Source organism: Sus scrofa, chromosome 14, assembly GCF_054392235.1.
Source record: "Sus scrofa isolate SSC_HxYL_T2T_F1_AM1 chromosome 14, Sscrofa_HxYL_maternal_Yorkshire_Landrace_v2.0, whole genome shotgun sequence".
Classification (NCBI taxonomy): Eukaryota; Metazoa; Chordata; class Mammalia; order Artiodactyla; family Suidae; genus Sus; species Sus scrofa.
The window spans coordinates 70,154,712-70,174,661 of record NC_139396.1 but is presented as its reverse complement, the minus strand read 5'-3'; the positions used below and the strand labels follow the sequence as shown (position 1 = coordinate 70,174,661).

The 19,950-nt window shown below is 43.8% G+C and overlaps 2 protein-coding genes across 4 annotated transcripts in view; one reads left to right on the top strand and one right to left on the bottom strand.

Moving 5' to 3' along the window:
* LOC100152327 (immunoglobulin lambda-like polypeptide 5) overlaps window positions 1-19,950 on the bottom strand; it is a 199,812-nt gene that overhangs the window by 85,606 nt on the left and 94,256 nt on the right.
* Window positions 8,997-19,717, top strand: LOC110256677 (zinc finger protein 280A-like). 3 transcript variants are annotated; one of them, XR_014825956.1, is made up of 3 exons: window positions 8,997-9,470; window positions 12,622-14,417; window positions 19,576-19,717. XR_014825956.1 is itself a non-coding variant. In XM_021072954.2 (2 exons), exon 2 carries the CDS (start codon window positions 12,686-12,688, stop codon window positions 14,354-14,356), a length of 1,671 nt encoding a protein of 556 aa, XP_020928613.1. In that variant the 5' UTR covers window positions 8,997-9,470; window positions 12,622-12,685; the 3' UTR covers window positions 14,357-14,567. The 3 variants fall into 3 exon arrangements, 2 of the variants coding, with proteins under 2 accessions (XP_020928613.1, XP_084849976.1); XM_021072954.2 differs by lacking the exon at window positions 19,576-19,717 and having other exon boundaries at window positions 12,622-14,567; XM_084993850.1 differs by lacking the exon at window positions 19,576-19,717 and having other exon boundaries at window positions 8,997-10,202; window positions 12,445-14,567.

Below are 19,950 nucleotides of genomic sequence, written 5' to 3'. Positions count from 1 at the left end.
TTTTTTTTTTTTTTTTGCAGCCCTTTCAACTTAATACATAATGTTTACTGAAATCATTCAAGACATTTGAGAAACTCTGGTGGTCACTTTTCTCCTGGACAGCCAGCTTAATCCAGCAGCTGGGGGTGAAGGGGGAAAACAGTTTAATACGTAGAATTTGTTTTCTACAACAGTGCACTGATGGGTGGTGATAATAGTAATGTGGAGGTGGTAGTAATAATAAGTGAGGGGACTCTTCCTCCCGCTCCCAGTGTCTGTGCTAGGAGCTATTTGCTTTCCTATAATAAAGATTTTGCTTAGAGTTCCCACTGTGGCACAGCAGAAATGAATCCAACTAGTAACCATGAGGTTATGGGTTTGATCCCTGGTCAAGCTCAGTGGGTAAAGGATCCGGTGTTGCTGTGAGCTGTGGTGTAGTTCACAGATGCGGCTCAGATCCTATGTTGCTGTGGCTGTGGTGTAGGCTGTCAGCTGTAGCTTTGATTAGACCCCTAGCCTGGGAACCTCCATATGCCTCAGCTGTGCCCCTAAAAAGCAAAAAAAAAAAAAAAAAAAAAAAAGAATTTTGATTGCTTGAAAAATTAATTAATTAATTAACTAATTAATAATAATAAGTGAATACTGACGATAACGAGCACAGCTGTATAAGTTCTCTATAGCTACAAAATAAGTAATCCCAAAATGTAGGGGCTTAAAACAACAATAAATATTCCCCATTTCATAGTAACTGTGGCTTAGCCCCGCATCCTGGCTCAGAGTCTCTTAGGAAGGTAGACTCAAAATGTTGGCTTATTCACAGTCATCAAAACAGTGTGGTACTGGTACCAAAACAGAGAGACAGACCAATGGAACAGAATAGAGAATCCGGAAATAAACCCTGACACCTATGGTCAATTAATCTTTGACAAGGGAGGCAAGAACATAAAATGGGAAAAGGAAAGTCTATTCAGCAAGCATTGCTGGGAAACCTGGACAGCTGCATGCAAAGCAATGAAACTAGAACACACCCTCACACCATGCACAAAAATAAACTCCAAATGGCTGAAAGACTTAAATATACGACAGGACACCATCAAACTCCTAGAAGAAAACATAGGCAAAACACTCTCTGACATCAACATCATGAATATTTTCTCAGGGCAGTCTCCCAAAGCAATAGAAATTAGAGCAAAAATAAACCCATGGGACCTCATCAAACTGAAAAGCTTTTGCACAGCAAAGGAAACCCAAAAGAAAACAAAAAGACAACTTACAGAATGGGAGAAAATAGTTTCAAATGATGCAACTGACAAGGGCTTCATCTCTAGAATATATAAGCAACTTATACAACCCAACAGCAAAAAAACCAATCAATCAATGGAAAAATGGGCAAAAGACCTGAATAGACATTTCTCCAAAGAAGATATACAGATGGCCAACAAACACATGAAAAATTGCTCAACATCGCTGATTATAAGAGAAATGCAAATCAAAACTACCATGAGATACCACCTCACACCAGTCAGAATGGCCATCATTCATAAATCCACAAATAACAAGTGCTGGAGGGGCTGTGGAGAAAAGGGAACCCTCCTGCACTGCTGGTGGGAATGTAAACTGGTACAGCCACTATGGAGAACAGTTTGGAGATACCTTAGAAATCTATACATAGAACTTCCATATGACCCTGCAATCCCACTCTTGGGCATCTATCCAGACAAAGCTCTACTTAAAAGAGACACATGCACCCACATGTTCATTGCAGCACTATTCACAATAGCCAGGACGTGGAAACAACCCAAATGTCCATCGACAGATGACTGGATTCGGAAGAGGTGGTATATATACACAATGGAATACCACTCAGCCATAAAAAAGTATGACATAATGCCATTTGCAGCAACATGGATGGAACTAGAGAATCTCATACTGAGTGAAATGAGCCAGAAAGACAAAGACAAATACCATATGATATCACTTATAACTGGAATCTAATATCCAGCACAAATGAACATCTCCTCAGAAAAGAAAATCATGGACTTGGAGATGAGACTTGTGGTTGCCTGATGGGAGGGGGAGGGAGTGGGAGGGATGGGGAGCTTGGGCTTATCAGACACAACCTAGAATAGATTTACAAGGAGATCCTGCTGAATAGCATTGAGAACTATGTCTAGATACTCATGTCGCAACAGAAGAAAGGGTGGGGGAAAAAACTGTAACTGCAATGTATACATGTAAGGATAACCTGACCCCCTTGCTGTACAGTGGGAAAATTAAAAAAAAAAAATGTTGGCTTATTCATCTGAAGACTTGACAGACTTGACTGGTGCTGGAGAATCCTCTTCTGAGATAGTGCTTCCCTGGTGACTGGAGCCCTCAGCACCTCACCACATGGCATTCCCATGGTGTGGCAGCTGGCTGGCTTTCACCAGCATGGGTGTCTCCAGAGAGCAAGGCAGAACGTCTTTTATGACCCAGTCTTGGAAACTACACACTTACTCCACAGTATCCTGCTGGTGCCCTGTTCCTTGTGAGAGGGCACAACACAAGGGTGTAACTACCAGGGCGCAGGGATCGATGGGACCATCTTGAAGGCTGGGGTTTGCAATAGCACACAATTATGCGCATGCATTGGTTCATTTAATAGTCATAACACTTCAAGGATGTTATTACCCATTACCATTTACCTCTGTGCTCCAGAACTTGGCATCACGTCTGGCAGAACCTGGACACTTGAGACTTTGTCAAAAGAGAGATGTGCCTGAAGAATTAAGAGCTCAGGGACTATAAGTCCCATAGCCTAGGTTCAGATTTTTGATGCTAATTTTTTTTTTCTTTTTTTTTTTTTTCTTTTAGGGCCACACCCACGGCACATGGTCGTTCTCGGGCTAGGGGTTGAATCAGAGCTGCAGCTGCAGCTGCCAGCCTGCACCAGAGCCACAGCAACGCCAGATCCAAGCCTCATCTGTGACCTACACCACAGCTCATGGCAACTCTGGATCCTTAACCCACTGAGTGAGGCCAGGGATTGAACCCACATCCTCATGGATACTAGTCGGATTCATTTCCACTGAGCCACGATGGGAACTCCCTCTTCAGTACTAATTATTTTGTGATTGTGAGCAAGTTTCCTAACTTCTGTGTTAAAAAAAAACAAAACACCTCTACTATGGATATAACTATTCATATATATAGTATCTATATATAGATAGGATTTAGTGGCATTGAGAGCCACCTTTGGAAAAGCCTTAGAACCTTTTCTAACAGAAACGTACAACCAGAAGACACAGGAAACCAGAGGCCCTGTCACTGATTATTTCTAATCTCCTGAGATAAACCTCTCCCAGAGAGAGAAGAGGGAAAAGCTTGGAGAACAAAGGGAGAACCAAGATCTCTTGCAGTGATGGAGGAAGGAATGGAGGCTGGCTACCTTGATTAGTGTCCTCACGAGCTGCTGTGCCTCCCTGGCCACACCGTAAGGTGGAGCCCACTTTTCACACAGCCCTGGTCTGCATGTCAGGAAGCACCAACCTGTGGTCCTGAGGGCCTGATCTCCTGGGTACAAAGTTCTTAGGTGATCAGAGATACCGAGCCCTTTGTGGGTAATCAGGCTGACCACATAACCCCTGCACTGTCATGACCAAAAGTCCCAGAGAGTTGCCTCCTTGACCACAGCACTGGGCCTGAGCTGGTTCCTCTGGGCCATGGGGGTGTCCATGGAAGAAAGATGGGGACAGGTCATTTCTTGGGCCAGGCTGACTACCCAGAAGCATCCTTATGTTGGCTTCTTAGAGGCAGTTCCTGTGGGACGTTCCTCTGTCTCTGACCCCAGGGAGCCCTGTGGCCAAGGCTTGTATCATGGTGGCTCCAGGAAGTGGAGAGAACTGAGCAACGACATACCTTCTTCCTAGCGCCTCCTCTACTCATGTTCCTTTCCTGGCTACCCGCCCAAATTTCTTCTGATGAGCTGGTCTTTTTGCAACCTAACATGCGTCCTCCTCCCCAGAAACCTTGCAAAATAGCTTGGACTTCTGTCCCCTGCTTCTTCCTAACTAAACACATTAAGGTCTTTTTGCACATTGGGTGATTAGCTTCTGCTCTACAGCTATAGTGTATTTTTCTTCCTTTTCTTGGCTGTAGCTGGTAGCTAAAATACAGGTACTGCCCTTCACAGCTGGGGTGGCATGAGAATGGAACTCCCTCTGTCCTCAGGGTTCTGTCCTTCACAGCCTAGGAGAGTAATGAAAAGAGCCAAGTCCAGAGAGAAAGCTGAATGGGGACCCCATAGCAACAGTGGTTTGCAGGGAGTTGTCCAAAGGAGGGCAGGCTGCTTCCTGGAAAGTCAGGGTGGATGGGCTTCTGTTTAATGGCTAGGAGTCACCTGGGAGCTGAGGTTTCACCTGCTCACCTCCTATCTGTCTCTGAAGTGAGCCCTCTCTGTGGGTGCCTAATCCAAAGAGTGCGTTAGTGTGCTGGGGTGACCATAACAAAAATACAACAGACTGGGGGTGGGGGTGGGTGCAGTGATTAAACAACAGGAGAGTTTTCTCATGGTTTTGGAGGCTAGAAGTCCAAGACGGTCGTGTTGGTAGAGTGGTTTCTCCTGAGGCCTCGCTCCTTGGCGTGCAGGCAGCTGCATTTTTGTTGTTTGTTTTTTTGTTTTGCTTTGCTTTGTTTTGTGTTGTTTGGCCAAAGCATGCAGCAGCTTGATGTGGGGTCTCAGTTTCCAGAGGAGGGATTGAACCCAGGTGCCAGCAGTGAAAGTGCCAAGTCCTAACCACTAGACAGGGAGCTCCCTGGATGGCTATGTTCTTGTTGTGTCTTCCTGTTGCTCTGTGTTCGAGTATCCCTGTTGTCTTCCTCTCTCTTTTTTTGGCTGCACCTGTGGCATGCAGAAGTTCCCAGGCCAGGGATGGAACCCTCACCACAGCAGTGACAACATGGATCTTTAACCTGCTAAGCCACCAGGGAACTCAGCCTGTCCAGAGTGTCCAAATTCCCTCACCTTATACAGAGACCAATCAGATTGGTTTAGGGCCCACCCTAGTGACCTCATTTTAACTTAATCACCTCTTTAAAGGTCTTATCTCCAGACTTGTGGTTGCCCAGGGGGAGGGGGAGGGAGTGGCATAGACTGAGAATTTGGGTTAATAGATGCAAACTATTGCCTTTGGAATGGATAAGCAATGACATCCTGCTGTGTAGCACTGGGAACTATATCTAGTCACTTATGATGGAGCAGGATAATGTGAGAAAGAAGAATATATGTATGTATGTGTGACTGAGTCACCTTGCTGTGCAGTAGAAAATTGACAGAGCACTGTAAACCAGCTAAAATGGAAAAAATAAAAATCATTATAAAACAAACAAACAAAATTGAATGATAAAGGTCTTGCCTCCAAATATATTACATTCTGAGGTGCTAGGGGTTAGAACTTCAACATAGAGATTTTGGAGGACAAGTTACACACACAACAGGGAGGATGGTGAGGCTGATTCTCCTGGTGATGGCTGTGCAGGGGATTCATCATCTGAGGCAGGGGATTTTCACCCTGCCTGCTCCTTAGAAATATCTGGAACCTCTCATCATGCAGAAACCCTGGTCCTATTCTTGGAAATACTGATTCTGTTGGCTTGGAGTAAGATCAGCAGAATCAACCAGGACATTAGTATTTCTCTAAAGATCCCTAAATCCTACTGTTCAATATTGGTCTGTGGCCAAGTAGCATGGACATCATCTGGGAGCCTGTGAGAAATTTGGACTCTCAGGCTCCATGAGAACAACTGGACCAGAATGTGCATTTTCACAAGACCCATAGGTGATTTTCTTAGATTCAATGAGGCTTCATAAGCACAGCCCAGGTGATTCAAAAATGCAGCCCCAGGAGTTCCTGTTTGTGATGCAGTAGAAATGAACCTGATTAGTAACCATGAGATGTGGGTTTGATCCTTGGCCTTGCTCAATGGGTTAAGGATCTGGCATTGCTGTGAGCTGTGGTATAGGTCACAGACTTGGCTTGGATCCCACGTTGCTGTGGCTGTGGCTGTGGCTATGGCTCTGATTTGACCCCTAGCTTGGGAACTTCCACATGCTACAGGTTTGGCTCTGAAAAAAAAGTGAAGCCCCAACTGAGAAGTTTGGATACATATGTCTGGGTTTGCTTACACACCCCAGCTTACCTTAACATTGCAGGACATCCAGAAGTCCCTGAAAAGGAGGTGACGGTACTGGAATCCCTGAGGGGGAGAAGCAAGCTCTGATTGCTTTGTTGTGTCACCAAAAACACGCTTGTCCCAAGGCGGGTGCTCAGGGTAAGCGTCGAAGGAAAAATGAGTTCCTGACCCCTAACCAACCCTTAGGCTTCCTTTGAAAGAGTGAACTCACAGGTATTTTAATCATAGGTGAGATCAGTGCTTCCCAAAGTACTAGAAGTTTATACACCCTGGGCTCCCCTCGTTTCAGTTTCAAATGGGGCAAACTTTGAACATTCAGATTCCCAGGCCTCTCCCCCGGCAATTTAACTTTCCCAAGTGTGGGATGCAGTCTTGGAATCTGTATACTTAACAATGCCCCAGGTGATTCTCAAGATCTGAGCCATCTTTAGAAGCGTAGATCTAAATTACAAGTGGTCAAAATTTTCCTTTTCCCCTAAGTGTTTGCAACATTTTAAATTGACATCCAACTTAAAACTTTTATCCTAAGTGAAATACTGCGAAGGATATAGTTTTGGGGACATAGTAAAAGTAGACCCTTGAGGAGTTCCCATGGTGACTCAGTGGTAGTGAACCCTACTAGTACCCACGAGGATGCGGGTTCAATCCCTGGCCCTGTTCAGTGGGTTAAGGATCTGGCATTGCTGTGAGCTGTGGTGTAGGTTGCAGACATGGCTCGGATCCCTTGTTGCTATGGCTGTGGCATAGGCCAGCAGCTGCAGCTCAATTTGACCTCTAGCCTGGGGACTTACATATGCCATGGGTGTGGCCCTAAAAAGCAAAAAAAAAAAAAAAAAAAAAGCCTTTGAGGAGTTCCCTGGTGGCTTAGCTGGCTAAGAATCCAGCATTGTCACTGCTATGGTGCAGAGTTCCCTGGCCCAGGAACTGCCTCATGCTTCAGTTTTGGCCAGCCCCCAAAATATACCCTCTAATTAAAACTGTTAATATCACACTTTTTTTTTTTTTTTTTTTGTCTTTTTTCCTTTTCTAGGGCTGTTCCCACAGCATATGGAGGTTCCCAGGATAGGGGTTGAGTCAGAGCTGTAGTTGCCAGCCTACGCCAGAGCCACAGCAACGCAGGATCCGAGCCATGTCTTCAACCTACACCACAGCTCAGGGCAATGCCGGATCCTTAACCCACTGAGCAAGGCCAGGGATTGAATCTGCAACCTCATTGTTCCTAGTTGGATTCATTAACCACTGCACCACAACAGAAACTCCTAATATCACTCTTTTAAATGTATCCAAAAGAATGTAAATAGCCTAGGTTTTTTTTTTTAAGATTTTATTGAAGTATTGTGGGTTTACAATGTTGTGTAGCATAGAGTTTTGATACTTACCATCATTGTTTTAAAAACATATTAAAAATGACCTCCTTCAGAATTCCTGTCATGGCTCAGTGGTAATGAACCCAACTAGTATCCATGAGGATGCAGGTTTGATCCCTGGCTTTGCTCAGTGGGTTGAGGATCTGGCATTGCTGTGGCTATGGTGTAGACTGGTAGCTATAGCTCTGATTAGACCCTTAGTCTGGGAACTTCTATGTGCCTTGGACACAGCCCTAAACAGCCAAAAACAACAACAGCAACAACAAAAAACTCTTTCTAGGAGTTCTCACTGTAGCACAGTGGGTTAAGGATCCAGTATTGTCGAAGCTCTGGTGTAGCTCACAGCAGCAGTTGGATTCTATTCCTGGCCTGGGAACTTCTTTATGCCGTGGGTGTAGCCAACAAAAGAAAAAAAAAAAAGCTCCTTCTAATGGTCAGATCATTTATGCTTATTTTTACAGCTTCGTTGAGATATAATTGACACACATTGTGTAAATCTAAGGTGGACAACATGTTGATTTGATAAGCAAGGTATTTTTGATGTTATATCAGGTTATGGCACTTTGGCGTGAACTTTATTTCTGTTCCAATTCTGTGACTTAGTGGCCTTAGAAGGTGTGGAAATACAAATGATTCTTTCCTGTGAAGTGTTGTTTGAGGCCCTCCTTTCCCCAAGAATCTGCCTGCAGAGGCTGTAAAGGCAGTGGGAGGGAAAGCTTGAGATTTAATCTAGGTGGTGCCTAGATTATATCTCAAGGGAGAGGGGAGAGCAAGGGTGGAGGAGGAGGGAGGAGGAGAGAAGGAGGAGGGACCAGGCTTTGACCTCTTACCCCAGGAACCAGATTTTAAAAAGAATGCTGGGGGAGGTGGGGGGGAAGGAGTGCCCCCTGCCACCGCCTAGAAAAACCTCCTGGGTTAAGTGTGAAGCTCCACAGGAAGGATCCCACCTGGGCATCCGGACTCTCAAGGGCACTGAGTCTTCAAGTGCAAACAACTTGGGAGTGAGCCCTGCCCCCTGGCAGCCCCCTCCCCCCACCACCTCGCCTCCGGCTGCCCCCTGGGTCTGGAGGAGAGCAGGATTTTGCTCTCTGCAGCTGGAGAACTTTCTGGCATTGGAAGAGGACTTCTGCTCTTTCAGATTCCCTACTCAAGCCCGGGATCTGTTGGAATAGCTGTGAAGACCACCTTCCCCTGCCCCTGCCAATTCCCAGTAGCTCACGGTGCAGGTGAATTGGAGATCTGGTGGTGGGACTCTGGAAGCCAGGGAGAGGGATCCCACCAAGGTGACCCAGGAAGACCGCCCCTGGGCCTGATTCCAAAAAGCCCCAGCCACATTCTTCCCTTTCACTGGCAATTTGAATGAAAGGTTTAGGAGGTGAGCAGCCAATCAGAACAAGCTGGTTTAGGAACTTGATTGGATGGTAAAGATTGGATTATAAGGGCTTTAAAAGGGATGAGATCTGACCCAGCCTCCCTGAGAAGGGCTTTCAAGTTCTAGAGCCACACCTACAACATTTGGAAGTTCCCAGGCTGGGGGTGGAATTGGAGCTGTACTTGCCAGCCTACGCAGCCACAGTCACAGCAACTCAGGATCCTAGCCACGTTTGTGACCTACACCACAGCTCATGGCAATGCTGAATCTTTAACCCACGGAGCAAGGTCAGGGATTGAACCTGCATCCTCATGGATACTAGTGGGGTTTGTAACCTGCTGAGTCATACCAGGAACTCCCACTGAGAAGTGCTTTTGGGGAGCAAGGTAAGAGTTCCACAGACACGGGGATACTGAAAGTGGTGCTGCTGAACCTGAGAGAACTCTCTCTGGGATGTGGAGACAAGGGCACGCCAGCTTCACCACCCCATCTCCTCTTGGGACTCAGAGTGGGGAATTTTGAGCTGCAAAGAATCATTTGGACACACAACTTCGGGAACTGGTGACCTACTGAGTTTGGTATGTTCCATTTTTGTTCTCTGAAGCCATGGGTCTGCACACTTTCTCTGTAAAGGTGCTAGATAGTAATAAGGCATTAAAGGGCATGTGGTCTTTTTTGCAATGGCTCTACTCTGCCATCACAGTCAGAAATAGCCACAGGCAACAGCAAGTGATCAGGGCTGTGTTTCCATAAAACTTTATTTGTGGACACTGTGAAGTTTGAGGATTATATAATTTTCACATGTCACAAAATAGTCCTTTGGGTTTTTTTCTCCCAGATTAAAAATATATAAAAAGTTAAATATATTTTTAAATGTTAAAAAAAAACCCTGGAGTTCTCATCGTGGTTCAGTGGTTAACGAACCTGACTAGTATCCATGAGGACGAGGGTTCGATCCTGGTCTTGCTCAGTGAGTTAAGGACCCGGCATTGCTGTGAGCTGTGGTGTAGGCTGTAGATGCAGCTGAGATCTGGCGTTGCTGTGGCTGTGCAGTAGGCCAGCAGCTGTAGCTCCGATTCAACCCTTAGCCTTGTGAAACTCCCTATGCCATGGGTGTGGCCCTAAAAAGAAAAAGACGAAAAATAAATAAATAAATAATTAATTAAAAAACCCCTAACAAATATGAAGACCATTCTTAGCTTGCTGGCTGGGCAAAAAAACAGGGGCAAGCCAATTTGCCAATTCGTGTCTAAACCATCTGTCTATATAATGCAACCAGAATCCCATTAGTGACTTGCGAAATAAGTTTAGTAGGCTGTATTCAGAATAAGGAAATAAAATTTTTCATTAAATCTAAGGGGCCATCAACTGTAAGATACCACATTATTTCTGATACCACTATAAAATAAAAAAGAAAATATACTGCCAAACAAACTATGCAATGCTACTGATGAAATACTATCTGATTTCAGAAGTGGTCAAATGTAAACGTTAGCAGTGCGTTAGTGTCAGTGAACCAGGTTAATGACATGGAAGCTATCAGCAAATCTACTGTAGGGAGAGTATTAGCTGTTATAAAACGTTTTTTTCATTAACCCCGTCATGGCCCCCATACTGCCAGATTTTCTCCCTTGCATGATGGTGTTAAATCATCAGGATTTGAATTTCATTAAATGCCTGGAGAATCACTTCTCCTTTTGGCTAAGATCAAGGGTAAATACTTGGAGAGCCTGTAATTAGTGGATTTGGGTCTGTTGTCCAAATAAAGGATCATATTAGTAATAGTTACTATTTATTTATGTAGCAAATACTTAGCATTGACAGTATGCCAGATGTTGCTCTAGAAACAAAAGGATATAGCAGCAAACAAAACACAAATTCCTGCCCTCATGTATGTAGGGTATAGTTGAGTGAGCGAAGAGAGAAAAGAAGCAAGATATATTTTATAATTGTATGTTAGGTAGGTGATAAATACTGTTGAATAATAGCTTTGGAGGTGAACAGGGCATATGAGTTGGGGGAGGTTGTGATCCTTGAAAGTGTAGTCAGGGAAGACTTTCTGGGAGTCGTGGACCTGAGGCAGGCCAAGAGCTGGCATGTGGATACCTGAGAAGGAGCATCCAAGGCAGGAGGAGCAACAGAAATCCTGAGAAAGTGTTGTCCTCCCTTGTTCCGTGAAGGATGGGATCCACAACCCCCACTCCTCCTGCGATTACCAAAATCCACAGATGCTCAAGTCCCTGGCATGGCATTTATATATAACCTAAGCAGATCCTCCTGTATGCTTTATATCATCTCTAGATCCCTTGTAATACCTATTACAATGTTGATGCTGTGTAAATAGTTGTAAGTACAATGTAAATTCAGTGTATATTGTTGCCAGCATGAGGCAAATTCAAGTTTTGCCTTTAGGAACTTCCTGGAGTTTAATTAATTAATTAATTAATTAATTTTGCTACTTTAGGGCTGCACCTCGGGCATATGGAAGTTCCCAGGCTAGGGGCCTAATCGGAGCTGTAGCCACCAGCCTACGCCACAGCCACAGCAATTCAGGATCCAAGCTGTGAATTCAACCTACACCACAGCTCAGGGAAACACCAGATCCTTAATCCACAGAGCGAGGCCAGGGATTGAACCTGCCTCCTCATGGGTCCTAGTCGGGTTCGTTAACCACTGAGCCACAAAGGGAACTCCCCTTCCTTGAGTTTAAAAAAAAATTTTTTTTTTTTTTATTTAATCCGTGGACAGGGTCTAGCATCTTCTGGACTTAAATTTAAAATGATCATGTTACTTTACTGGGTTTGAACCTATTTTCTCATGTGTAAAAGAAGGATGTGAATAGTTACCTCAGTGTTTCAGGAGATGATTAAATAAGGCAATAGTTATCTTTTGAAATAAATACAATAGTTTTCCCTTAACCATGGGGTATGCATCCTAAGACCCTCAGTGGATGTCTGTAACTTCATATAGTGGGAAACCCTACAAACACAATGTTTTTTCCTCTACAAAGCTACCTAGGATACAGTTTAATTTATAAACTAGGCATAGTAAGAAATTAAAAATGGTAACAATAAAACAGAACAATTAGAACACTATATTGTAATAAAAGTTATGTGAATGTGGTTTCTATGACAAAAACATTACTAATTTAATGGTTTTTCCACCTCGACTAAGCACTTAACATGCACTGTGGCTGACACTTTTGCAGTAGGAGGTGTGACAACACAACCAGCATGCATTTCTTTTTCCTTTTTCACAATTTTGCAGATAGAAGATTCTTTCCTTACAAGTTGAGGACTTTTACCTTTTCACTTTAAAGGAAACACTTTCTGAATTCTCTTTGAGATTATCTGAATTGCCAGCATCACTCCGCTGGTGCTTTGGGGCCATTATTCAGTAAAATCAGGGTGCCTTGGACACCTATGATACCTCAACAGTCAATCTGATAACTGAGTGACTAGTTGACTAACAGGTGGAATGTGTGGGTCTAAGGGGTGATTCCCAGGGTGATGGAATTTCATGCACTACTGCTCCACCTCCCAGGTGGAGTAGTAGTGCATGAAATTCCATCACCTCCGCTCAGAATGGCATGCCGTGTAAAACTTAGGAGTTATTTATTTCTGGAATTTTCCATTGAATATTTTTGGTCAACAACCAAGGGTTAGCAGTAAAGGAAACCTCGGATAAAGGGAGACGGCTGTACTGATCATGTTCTGTGGTCACACTTAGGTGGCAGTTTACCAAAAGAAAGCACTGGAAGAAAGGATCACTTCAAGCCAAAGGTAATTGTGAAATGGCACATCTCTTCCCGTGTGAGGAAGCACAAGCGCCAGAACCACTGGAGAAGACCATCAGAGGGTCCAAACCCAGGGATGATGACAATGCAGAAGTGACCTTTGTCAGAATGGAGGGAGTCAGTGAGGATGCTGAAATCCTCTTTGTCAGGGTGATTTCAAATTCAAAGCCAGTCATCTCAAACATTTTGAACAGAGTGACCACAGACTTACCTTCAAAAAGAAAGAAAAGCCATGTGGGGCGAGCTCCTGCCTGCGCATTGCAGCCGGCAAATGGGGCATCAATGGCAGCGGCTGTCTCACCAGCTTCTCAATCTGAATGGGGAGAAATAGCTGGTCCTGCTATGTTCAAGCCTTCATCCAAATCGGATTCTAAAACTAGCTCCCTGCAAGTGGTGCTTCACAGTTCCTCAGATTTGCTCTCTCCATGGCCTCACTGTCTCCCTGGAGTTGCACTCCCGGTAGGAGGCCTGGATGAAAGTCCTCAAGATTCAAAGCGATGTCCCACTTCAGAAGTAAATATGAATGGTGGGGACCCCAAAAGACCTAAACTCAGTGATGGCATCCCAGGGGGACATTCTTCAGTGGTGGCCTCTTCAGGTATGTCTCCTACAAAGAATGTGAGTACAGCCTTGAAAGGTGTCCTGTCATCCAGCCATATTCGGAATGGAGTGGCATTTCCAGGGGCTCATACAGGTGACCAGATACATCTCAATCCCATACATCCAGACAGAGTGGGTAGCTTGGAAAGGCTGGAAAAAGCAGACTTTTCAAGGCCAGCAAGTCAAAACAAGACTGCTGATTCCAAGAAAGAAAATCTGATCATGTTACTTGATGATTTTTACTATGGACAGCATACAGGAGACAGGCAGCCAGAACAGAAGACACACACAGCCTTTAAATGCCTCAGCTGCTTGAAAGTTCTAAAAAATGTCAAGTTTATAACCCATGTGAGAAACCATTTGGAACTTGAGAAGCAGAGGGGTGACAGCTGGGAAATCCACACCACCTGCCAGCACTGCCACCGTCAGTTTCCCACTCCCTTCCAGCTGCAGTGTCACATTGAAAGTGTCCATGCTTCCCAGGGACCCTCCCCAGTCTGTAAAATCTGTGAATTGTCTTTCGAAACAGATCAGGTTCTCTTAGAACACATGAAGGACAATCATAAGCCTGGCGAAATGCCCTATGTTTGCCAGGTTTGCAATTACAGATCATCAGCCTTTGCCGATGTGGAAACACATTTCAGGACATGCCATGAAAACACGAAGACTTTGCTCTGTCTGTTTTGCCTCAGAATTTTCAAAGCGGCAACATCCTATGTGAATCATGCTTGGAACCACTGGAACAAGAGGGTCTTTCAGTGTTCCAAGTGCCGGCTACAGTTTCTGACTTTGAAAGAGAAAAGCGAGCACCAGACCAAAAATCACCAGACATTTAAAAAGCCAGAGCAATTGGCAGGGCTACCTCCAGGAACAGAGGTCAGGATCCGGACTTCAGCTCATTTGGGACCAAGAGGGGCAGCACCCGCCATTGAGAGCAAAAGTCACCCCTGTCACCTGAAAAAGCTAAAGGGGATCGCTACGGACACAAAATTGTCCAGACATGTTGCAGAGAGGGTTCTGTCTAAAAATGTTCTCCCCACCTCCAGGGATTCTGAAAGGCTGAATTGAGGCTAGGCCATCTGCACTTCTTGGCTAGGAAATGCCAGGAAGCACTGTCAGCCACCACCAGGTATTACAGTGACTGAGCTCATACCTGCTTTATCCCTCTACTATCCAGTAATCTCCTTCCCGGTCACCCTCCCCTCCCTCAAGTAATGGCTCCTCTGACACCTACCATGAGGGTATTTTTATACTTTAAATAAATGCAATCACAATAGGATTTTTTTTTTTTTGGCCTGTTTTCCTTTAAATAAGTGGGATGCATTCTCAGTTGTGTGTAGCTGAAGCACTCTCTTGCCAGGAATGGAACCCTCACCATAGCAGTGACAATGCCAGATCCTTAATCTCTAGGCCACCAGGAACTGAAGAAGCACATTCTTTTTTATGGCTGGGTAGAGTTCTCTTGAAAGAATATGGCACAGTTTTATACATCCATTCTACTGTTCTTGGACTTTGAGGCTTATAATTTTGCTATTTTGAATAAAGCTGCTATGAATGTCTAGATAACAGTATAGAGATGAGAAGTTCTAGAACCACATAGATTTAGCTTTTTAGGGTAGATACTGCCAAATGCCTTTTCAAAGTGATTGAAACAATTTGCAGTTCCACCAATATTTGGAATTCCATTTCTACAGATCCAGCACTTGTAACTGTCAGTCCTTTTCATCATGTGACCAAGCAGGACCCTACAGCGTCTTCCAGGGGAACGAGCCCCTCACCCCACCCCCCAACCGTGTTCCCTGCCTTGTGCTTGTGGAAAAACTTTAACCTCTGAGACCTCCCCTGAGTTCCAAAGAGCAAATTTATTCAGAGAAGTGAGAAAATGCAGAAACAAAACAGTCAAGCAAGACAAAACAATAATAACCATAAAACAAAGTAAAGGAACTTTAGTTCCCCCTCAAGGGCTAGAGATAATATCCTGAGCCATAATATCCTTGAGTTGTTTTGCTGATGCTAAAACCCCCACCAGATGAAAGAAGTTAACTGTATACTGCCCGCCAGCAAGTAGACCCCAGATTGGTTGAAACCAGAAGGTTGATGAAATTGACGCCTGAAATACAACCTGCTAACTTTACCACCAACCAATCATAAGAAATGCGCATGAGCTGATTACAAATTCTGCCACCTTCTCTCTCATAATATCTTTAAAAACCCGACCTAGCCACTAGGGTCTTTGGAACATGACCTGCCTGTTCTTGTTTGGTCCAATTTTGGATGCCTTACAATAAATGCTGTACTTTCCTTCACCACAGCATGCTGTCAGTAGATCAGCTTTGCTGCACTTGGGCTGGTGAACTCAAATTTGGCTCAGTAACAATCATTGTCATTCTCTTGAAGTTGTAGTGGTATCACATTTTAGTTTCATTTTCATTTCCCAATGAGTAATGATCTTGAGGATATTTTTTTCATATGCTTTTGGCCACCTGAATATTTTTTCTCTTTTATCAAATGCCTATTTAAGTCTTGATTCCACATACGAAAGTTCCCAGGCTAGGGGTTGAATTGGAGCTACAGCTTCTGGCCTATGCCACAGCCACAGCAACTTGGGATCCTAGCACACATCTGCGACCTACACCATAGCTCATGGCAACGCCGGATCCTTAACCCACTGAGCGAGGCCAGGGATTGAATCCACATCCTCATGGATCCTAGTTGGGTTCATTAACCGCTAAAGCCACGAAGGAAACTCCCAACCCCATATCTAAAACAAACAAATAAAAAAACTGACTCAGAGTTCCCGTGGTGGCACAGCAGTTAATGAATCCAACTAGGAACCATGAGGTTGCAGGTTTGATCCCTGGCCTTGCTCAGTGGGTTAAGGATCTGGCGTTGCCATGAGCTGTGGTGTGGGTTGCAGACGCAGCTTGGATCCTGCGTTGCTGTGGCTCTGGTGTAGGCCGGTGGCTACAGCTCCGATTAGACCCCTAGCCTGGGAACCTCCACATGCCGTGGGAGCAGCCCAAGAAATGGCAAAAAAGACAAAACAAAACAAAACAAAAACCAACTCAATTGAGAAGGGCATAAAGGGAGTTTTGGGGCACAGAAAATGTCCCATATCTTGACCTGGATGGTGGTTTCCTAGGTGCACATATGGAGTTCCCGTCGTGGCGCAGTGGTTAACGAATCCGACTAGGAACCATGAGGTTGCGGGTTCGGTCCCTGCCCTTGCTCAGTGGGTTGACGATCCGGCGTTGCCGTGAGCTGTGGTGTAGGTTGCAGACGCGGCTCGGATCCCGTGTTGCTGTGGCTCTGGCGTAGGCCGGTGGCTACAGCTCCGATTCGACCCCTAGCCTGGAAACCTCCATATGCCACGGGAGCGGCCCAAGAAATAGTAACAACAACAACAACAACAACAAGATAAAAAAAATAAAAAGAAAAAGAACCTAGATGTACATATGTATTAAGGCTGGTGCTTCATGGAGTGTTGTATTTAAGAGATAGTCTGCTGAGGACATAAAAGATTCCTCCTGTTTTCTTTTGGGAATTTTACTGTTTGGCCTTTCACATTTAGGTCTGATCTATCTCAAATTTATTTTATTTTATTTTACTTTATTTTATATTTTTGTCACTCCTGGGGCATGCGTAATTTCCCAAGCCAGGATGGAACCCAGCTGCAGCAGTGACAGTACGGATCCTTAACCTGCTGTCCCACAAGGGAACTCCTCAGATAGCTGGTGAAACATTACTTCTGGGTGTGTCTGGGAGGGGAGAGTGTTTCCAGAAGAGAAGCCTCCCCAATGTAGGTGGGCATCATCAGATCCAATCCCCAGCAGGCTGAGAGCCCTAAGAGATCAAAGGAAGGGACAGCCATTGCTCCTTCCTTGGACATCAGAGCTCCTGGTTCTTGGACCTTCAGACTTGCACTGAATTATAATCTGGCTTTCCCAGTTCCTAGCTCTTACAGATGCATATTGTGGGACACAATGTAAGCCAATTCCCATGACAAATTCTCATGTGTCTCGCTCTATATCCTGTTCATTCTGTTTCTTGGAAACAGATACCTGGGAGTTTAAGTTCTCCAGCTTTGGTATTCAAGACTGTCTTGGCTATTCCAGGTGTTATGTTGAATTGAAGTGGTTAGGGTGGATGTTTTTGTCTTGTTCTCCAGCTTGTGTACAATAGTTCATCAGTTGTGAAGTTAGCTATAGGGCTTTTTGTAACTACCGAGTGATTTCAGGGAAATTGTGCTACAAATCAATAACAGAAAGATAACTGAGGGGGAAAAAAACACAAAGTTTGGAAATGAAGCAGTATAATTCCAAACAGGGATGGTTCTAGAATAAGGGTTACCAGGAACCCAAAGTGCAAAAGTGCCAACCCTGCAGTTTTGCCAAGCTTCTTTATTGCTGTGGTCCAGGCTCACCCTAGTCTTGGTTGTGGTTTTAAATAACTTGGAGCTCCTATGAGAAATCACTATAAAAAAAAAAAACAACATTTGGAACAGAATGACATTGAAAACAGCAAAATTTATGAGACAGAACTAAAGCAGTTCTTAGAAGAAATGCCTATGTTTAAGTGCATTATGTTTAAAAAGACGAAAGGCTGGCAAAACAATGATCTAAGTGCTGTTTACAGAAGTTTCTGCGGTGATGGAAATGTTCTCTATCTGCTCTGTTCAATATGCCCCAGATGACTGTGGAGCTGATGAAATGTACCAAGTATGACTGAAGTATCAAATTTTACTTAATTTGGTTAATTCAAAATTAAGATGTAAAGCTAGAAGAAACAGATCTTCCTTGTAAAGGAATTCCAGTTAATTCATGGACTCAATCATTGGTGTATTTCATTGATACTCTCTTTCAGTGACATTCTATGTCCTCCCTAAGGGTAGGTTGGGTTTAGTGACATGTCACACAAGGATAGGATATGGTAGGGGGAGAAAAGTAACTTTATTGTGGGGGAACCAGTGGTAGATCATATGATAGTATGGATCCCTGGTGAGAAGTTAAGAAGGATGCATTAGCTCTGCAGTATAGTTTTAAAAACCAGTAAACCTCAGTGTAATGGGTGAAAGCACATCAAATTCAAATGGAATCATTCTGACCCTTAAGGACTCCTGAAAATTGTCAACTCATGAAAAACAAGGAAAGTTTTAGAAACTGCTATAGACCAGAGTAAGCTAAGGAAATGCTATGACTCAATGCAATTTGCTCTCCTATATGAGAACCTGGACCAGAAGAAAAGGGACATTTGTGGAAAAACTTGTGAAATTTGAATAAAGCTTGGAGCTTGATGGAGTTAATAGTAACTCACTGAAAGATAGTGGAGTAATCGTGAGGCCTAAAGGAGGTCATTTCACATATATACATTTTAGACATTGCAAATATTTTCTCCACATTACATCCTCTTCATTTTGACTGTGGTACACTTCACTGAATGGAAATCTTCAAATGCAAAGGATCAATAGTATTTAAACTGTGTGATTTACCATAATGCAACAAAATGAAAAACTGATAAATAGCTTTAAAAATTCCATAGATTTGGAAAATAAATATATTATTATATATAACACTTAAAAAAGAGAATCAATAGGAAAATTAGGAATATTTGGAATTGAATGATAATGACCATATCATTAAGCAAAAACTGGGGGACACAGATAAGTTGGTTCTTTAGTAAATTAAGGTAAATTTATAGCATTAGATACAAGAGAAGTAAAAGTTACAGGAATTCCTTCGTGGCTCAGTGGGTTAAGGATCTGGCGTTGTCATTGGTATGGCTTGGGTCACTGCTGTGATGCAGGTTTGATCTCTGGCCTGGGAACGTCAACATGCCACAGGCATGCCCCCCCACACCTCCCCCCCCAAAAGAGAGAGAAATAAAAGAGTTACAAGTAAGTGAGTAAAAAAAAAGTTGTAAAGAAGAGCAACAGAACAAACCCACAGAGACAATCAGGAAGTAAATAATGAAGGAAAATGAATGTAATAGAAAAGAAAACAGCATTAGAGTAACAAAACCAAAAAAGGGTTTTCTTAAAAGACTGCTAAGACACATCCAGCAGAACAGCACAACTAAAAAAGATTCTGTAAAGAGCCAGATAATAAATACCTATACTTCAGGCTTTGATAATATAATCTCTGTCAATTAACCAACTTTGTGGCCATAGACAGTAAAGGAACAGGGAAATCCCTAACTTCCCAGGGTCCAATTTTCAGAACTCTAAAAACTGAATTTCATAAAATTTCCATATGTCACAAAATAATATTCTCTTTGTGTTTTTTCCCCAGCTCTTAAAGAACGTAAATCTCTTGTTGGAGTTCCCCCATGGCTCAGCAGGTTAAAGATCCGGTGTTGTCACTTCTGTTGCTCTAACTACAGCTGTGGTGCAGGTTGGAACCCTGGGAAGTTCAGAAAAAAAAAAAAAAAAAAGAAGTAAAGCGCTCACTTTTAGCTCTCTGCAGACTGTACAAAAATAGATGGCAGACTGGATTGGATTGCCCCCAAGACCCCTGTTGTATGGTCAAGTTCCTTAAGCAAAGAGCAGGCAGCTAGTGCTTTTGTGGTGGAGGGACCACACTGACGACTGGTGGTGAGAACTGGACTTAGGTGGGCAAATGTATCTTCTGATGCCCTGGGAGCCTGCCCTCTGCCCTGAACCCTGG

What these genes read in the sequence shown, in the direction of transcription:
- LOC110256677 (XM_021072954.2), top strand. Translation starts at nt 12,686, where the DNA reads ATGGCACATCTCTTCCCGTGTGAGGAAGCACAAGCGCCAGAACCACTG.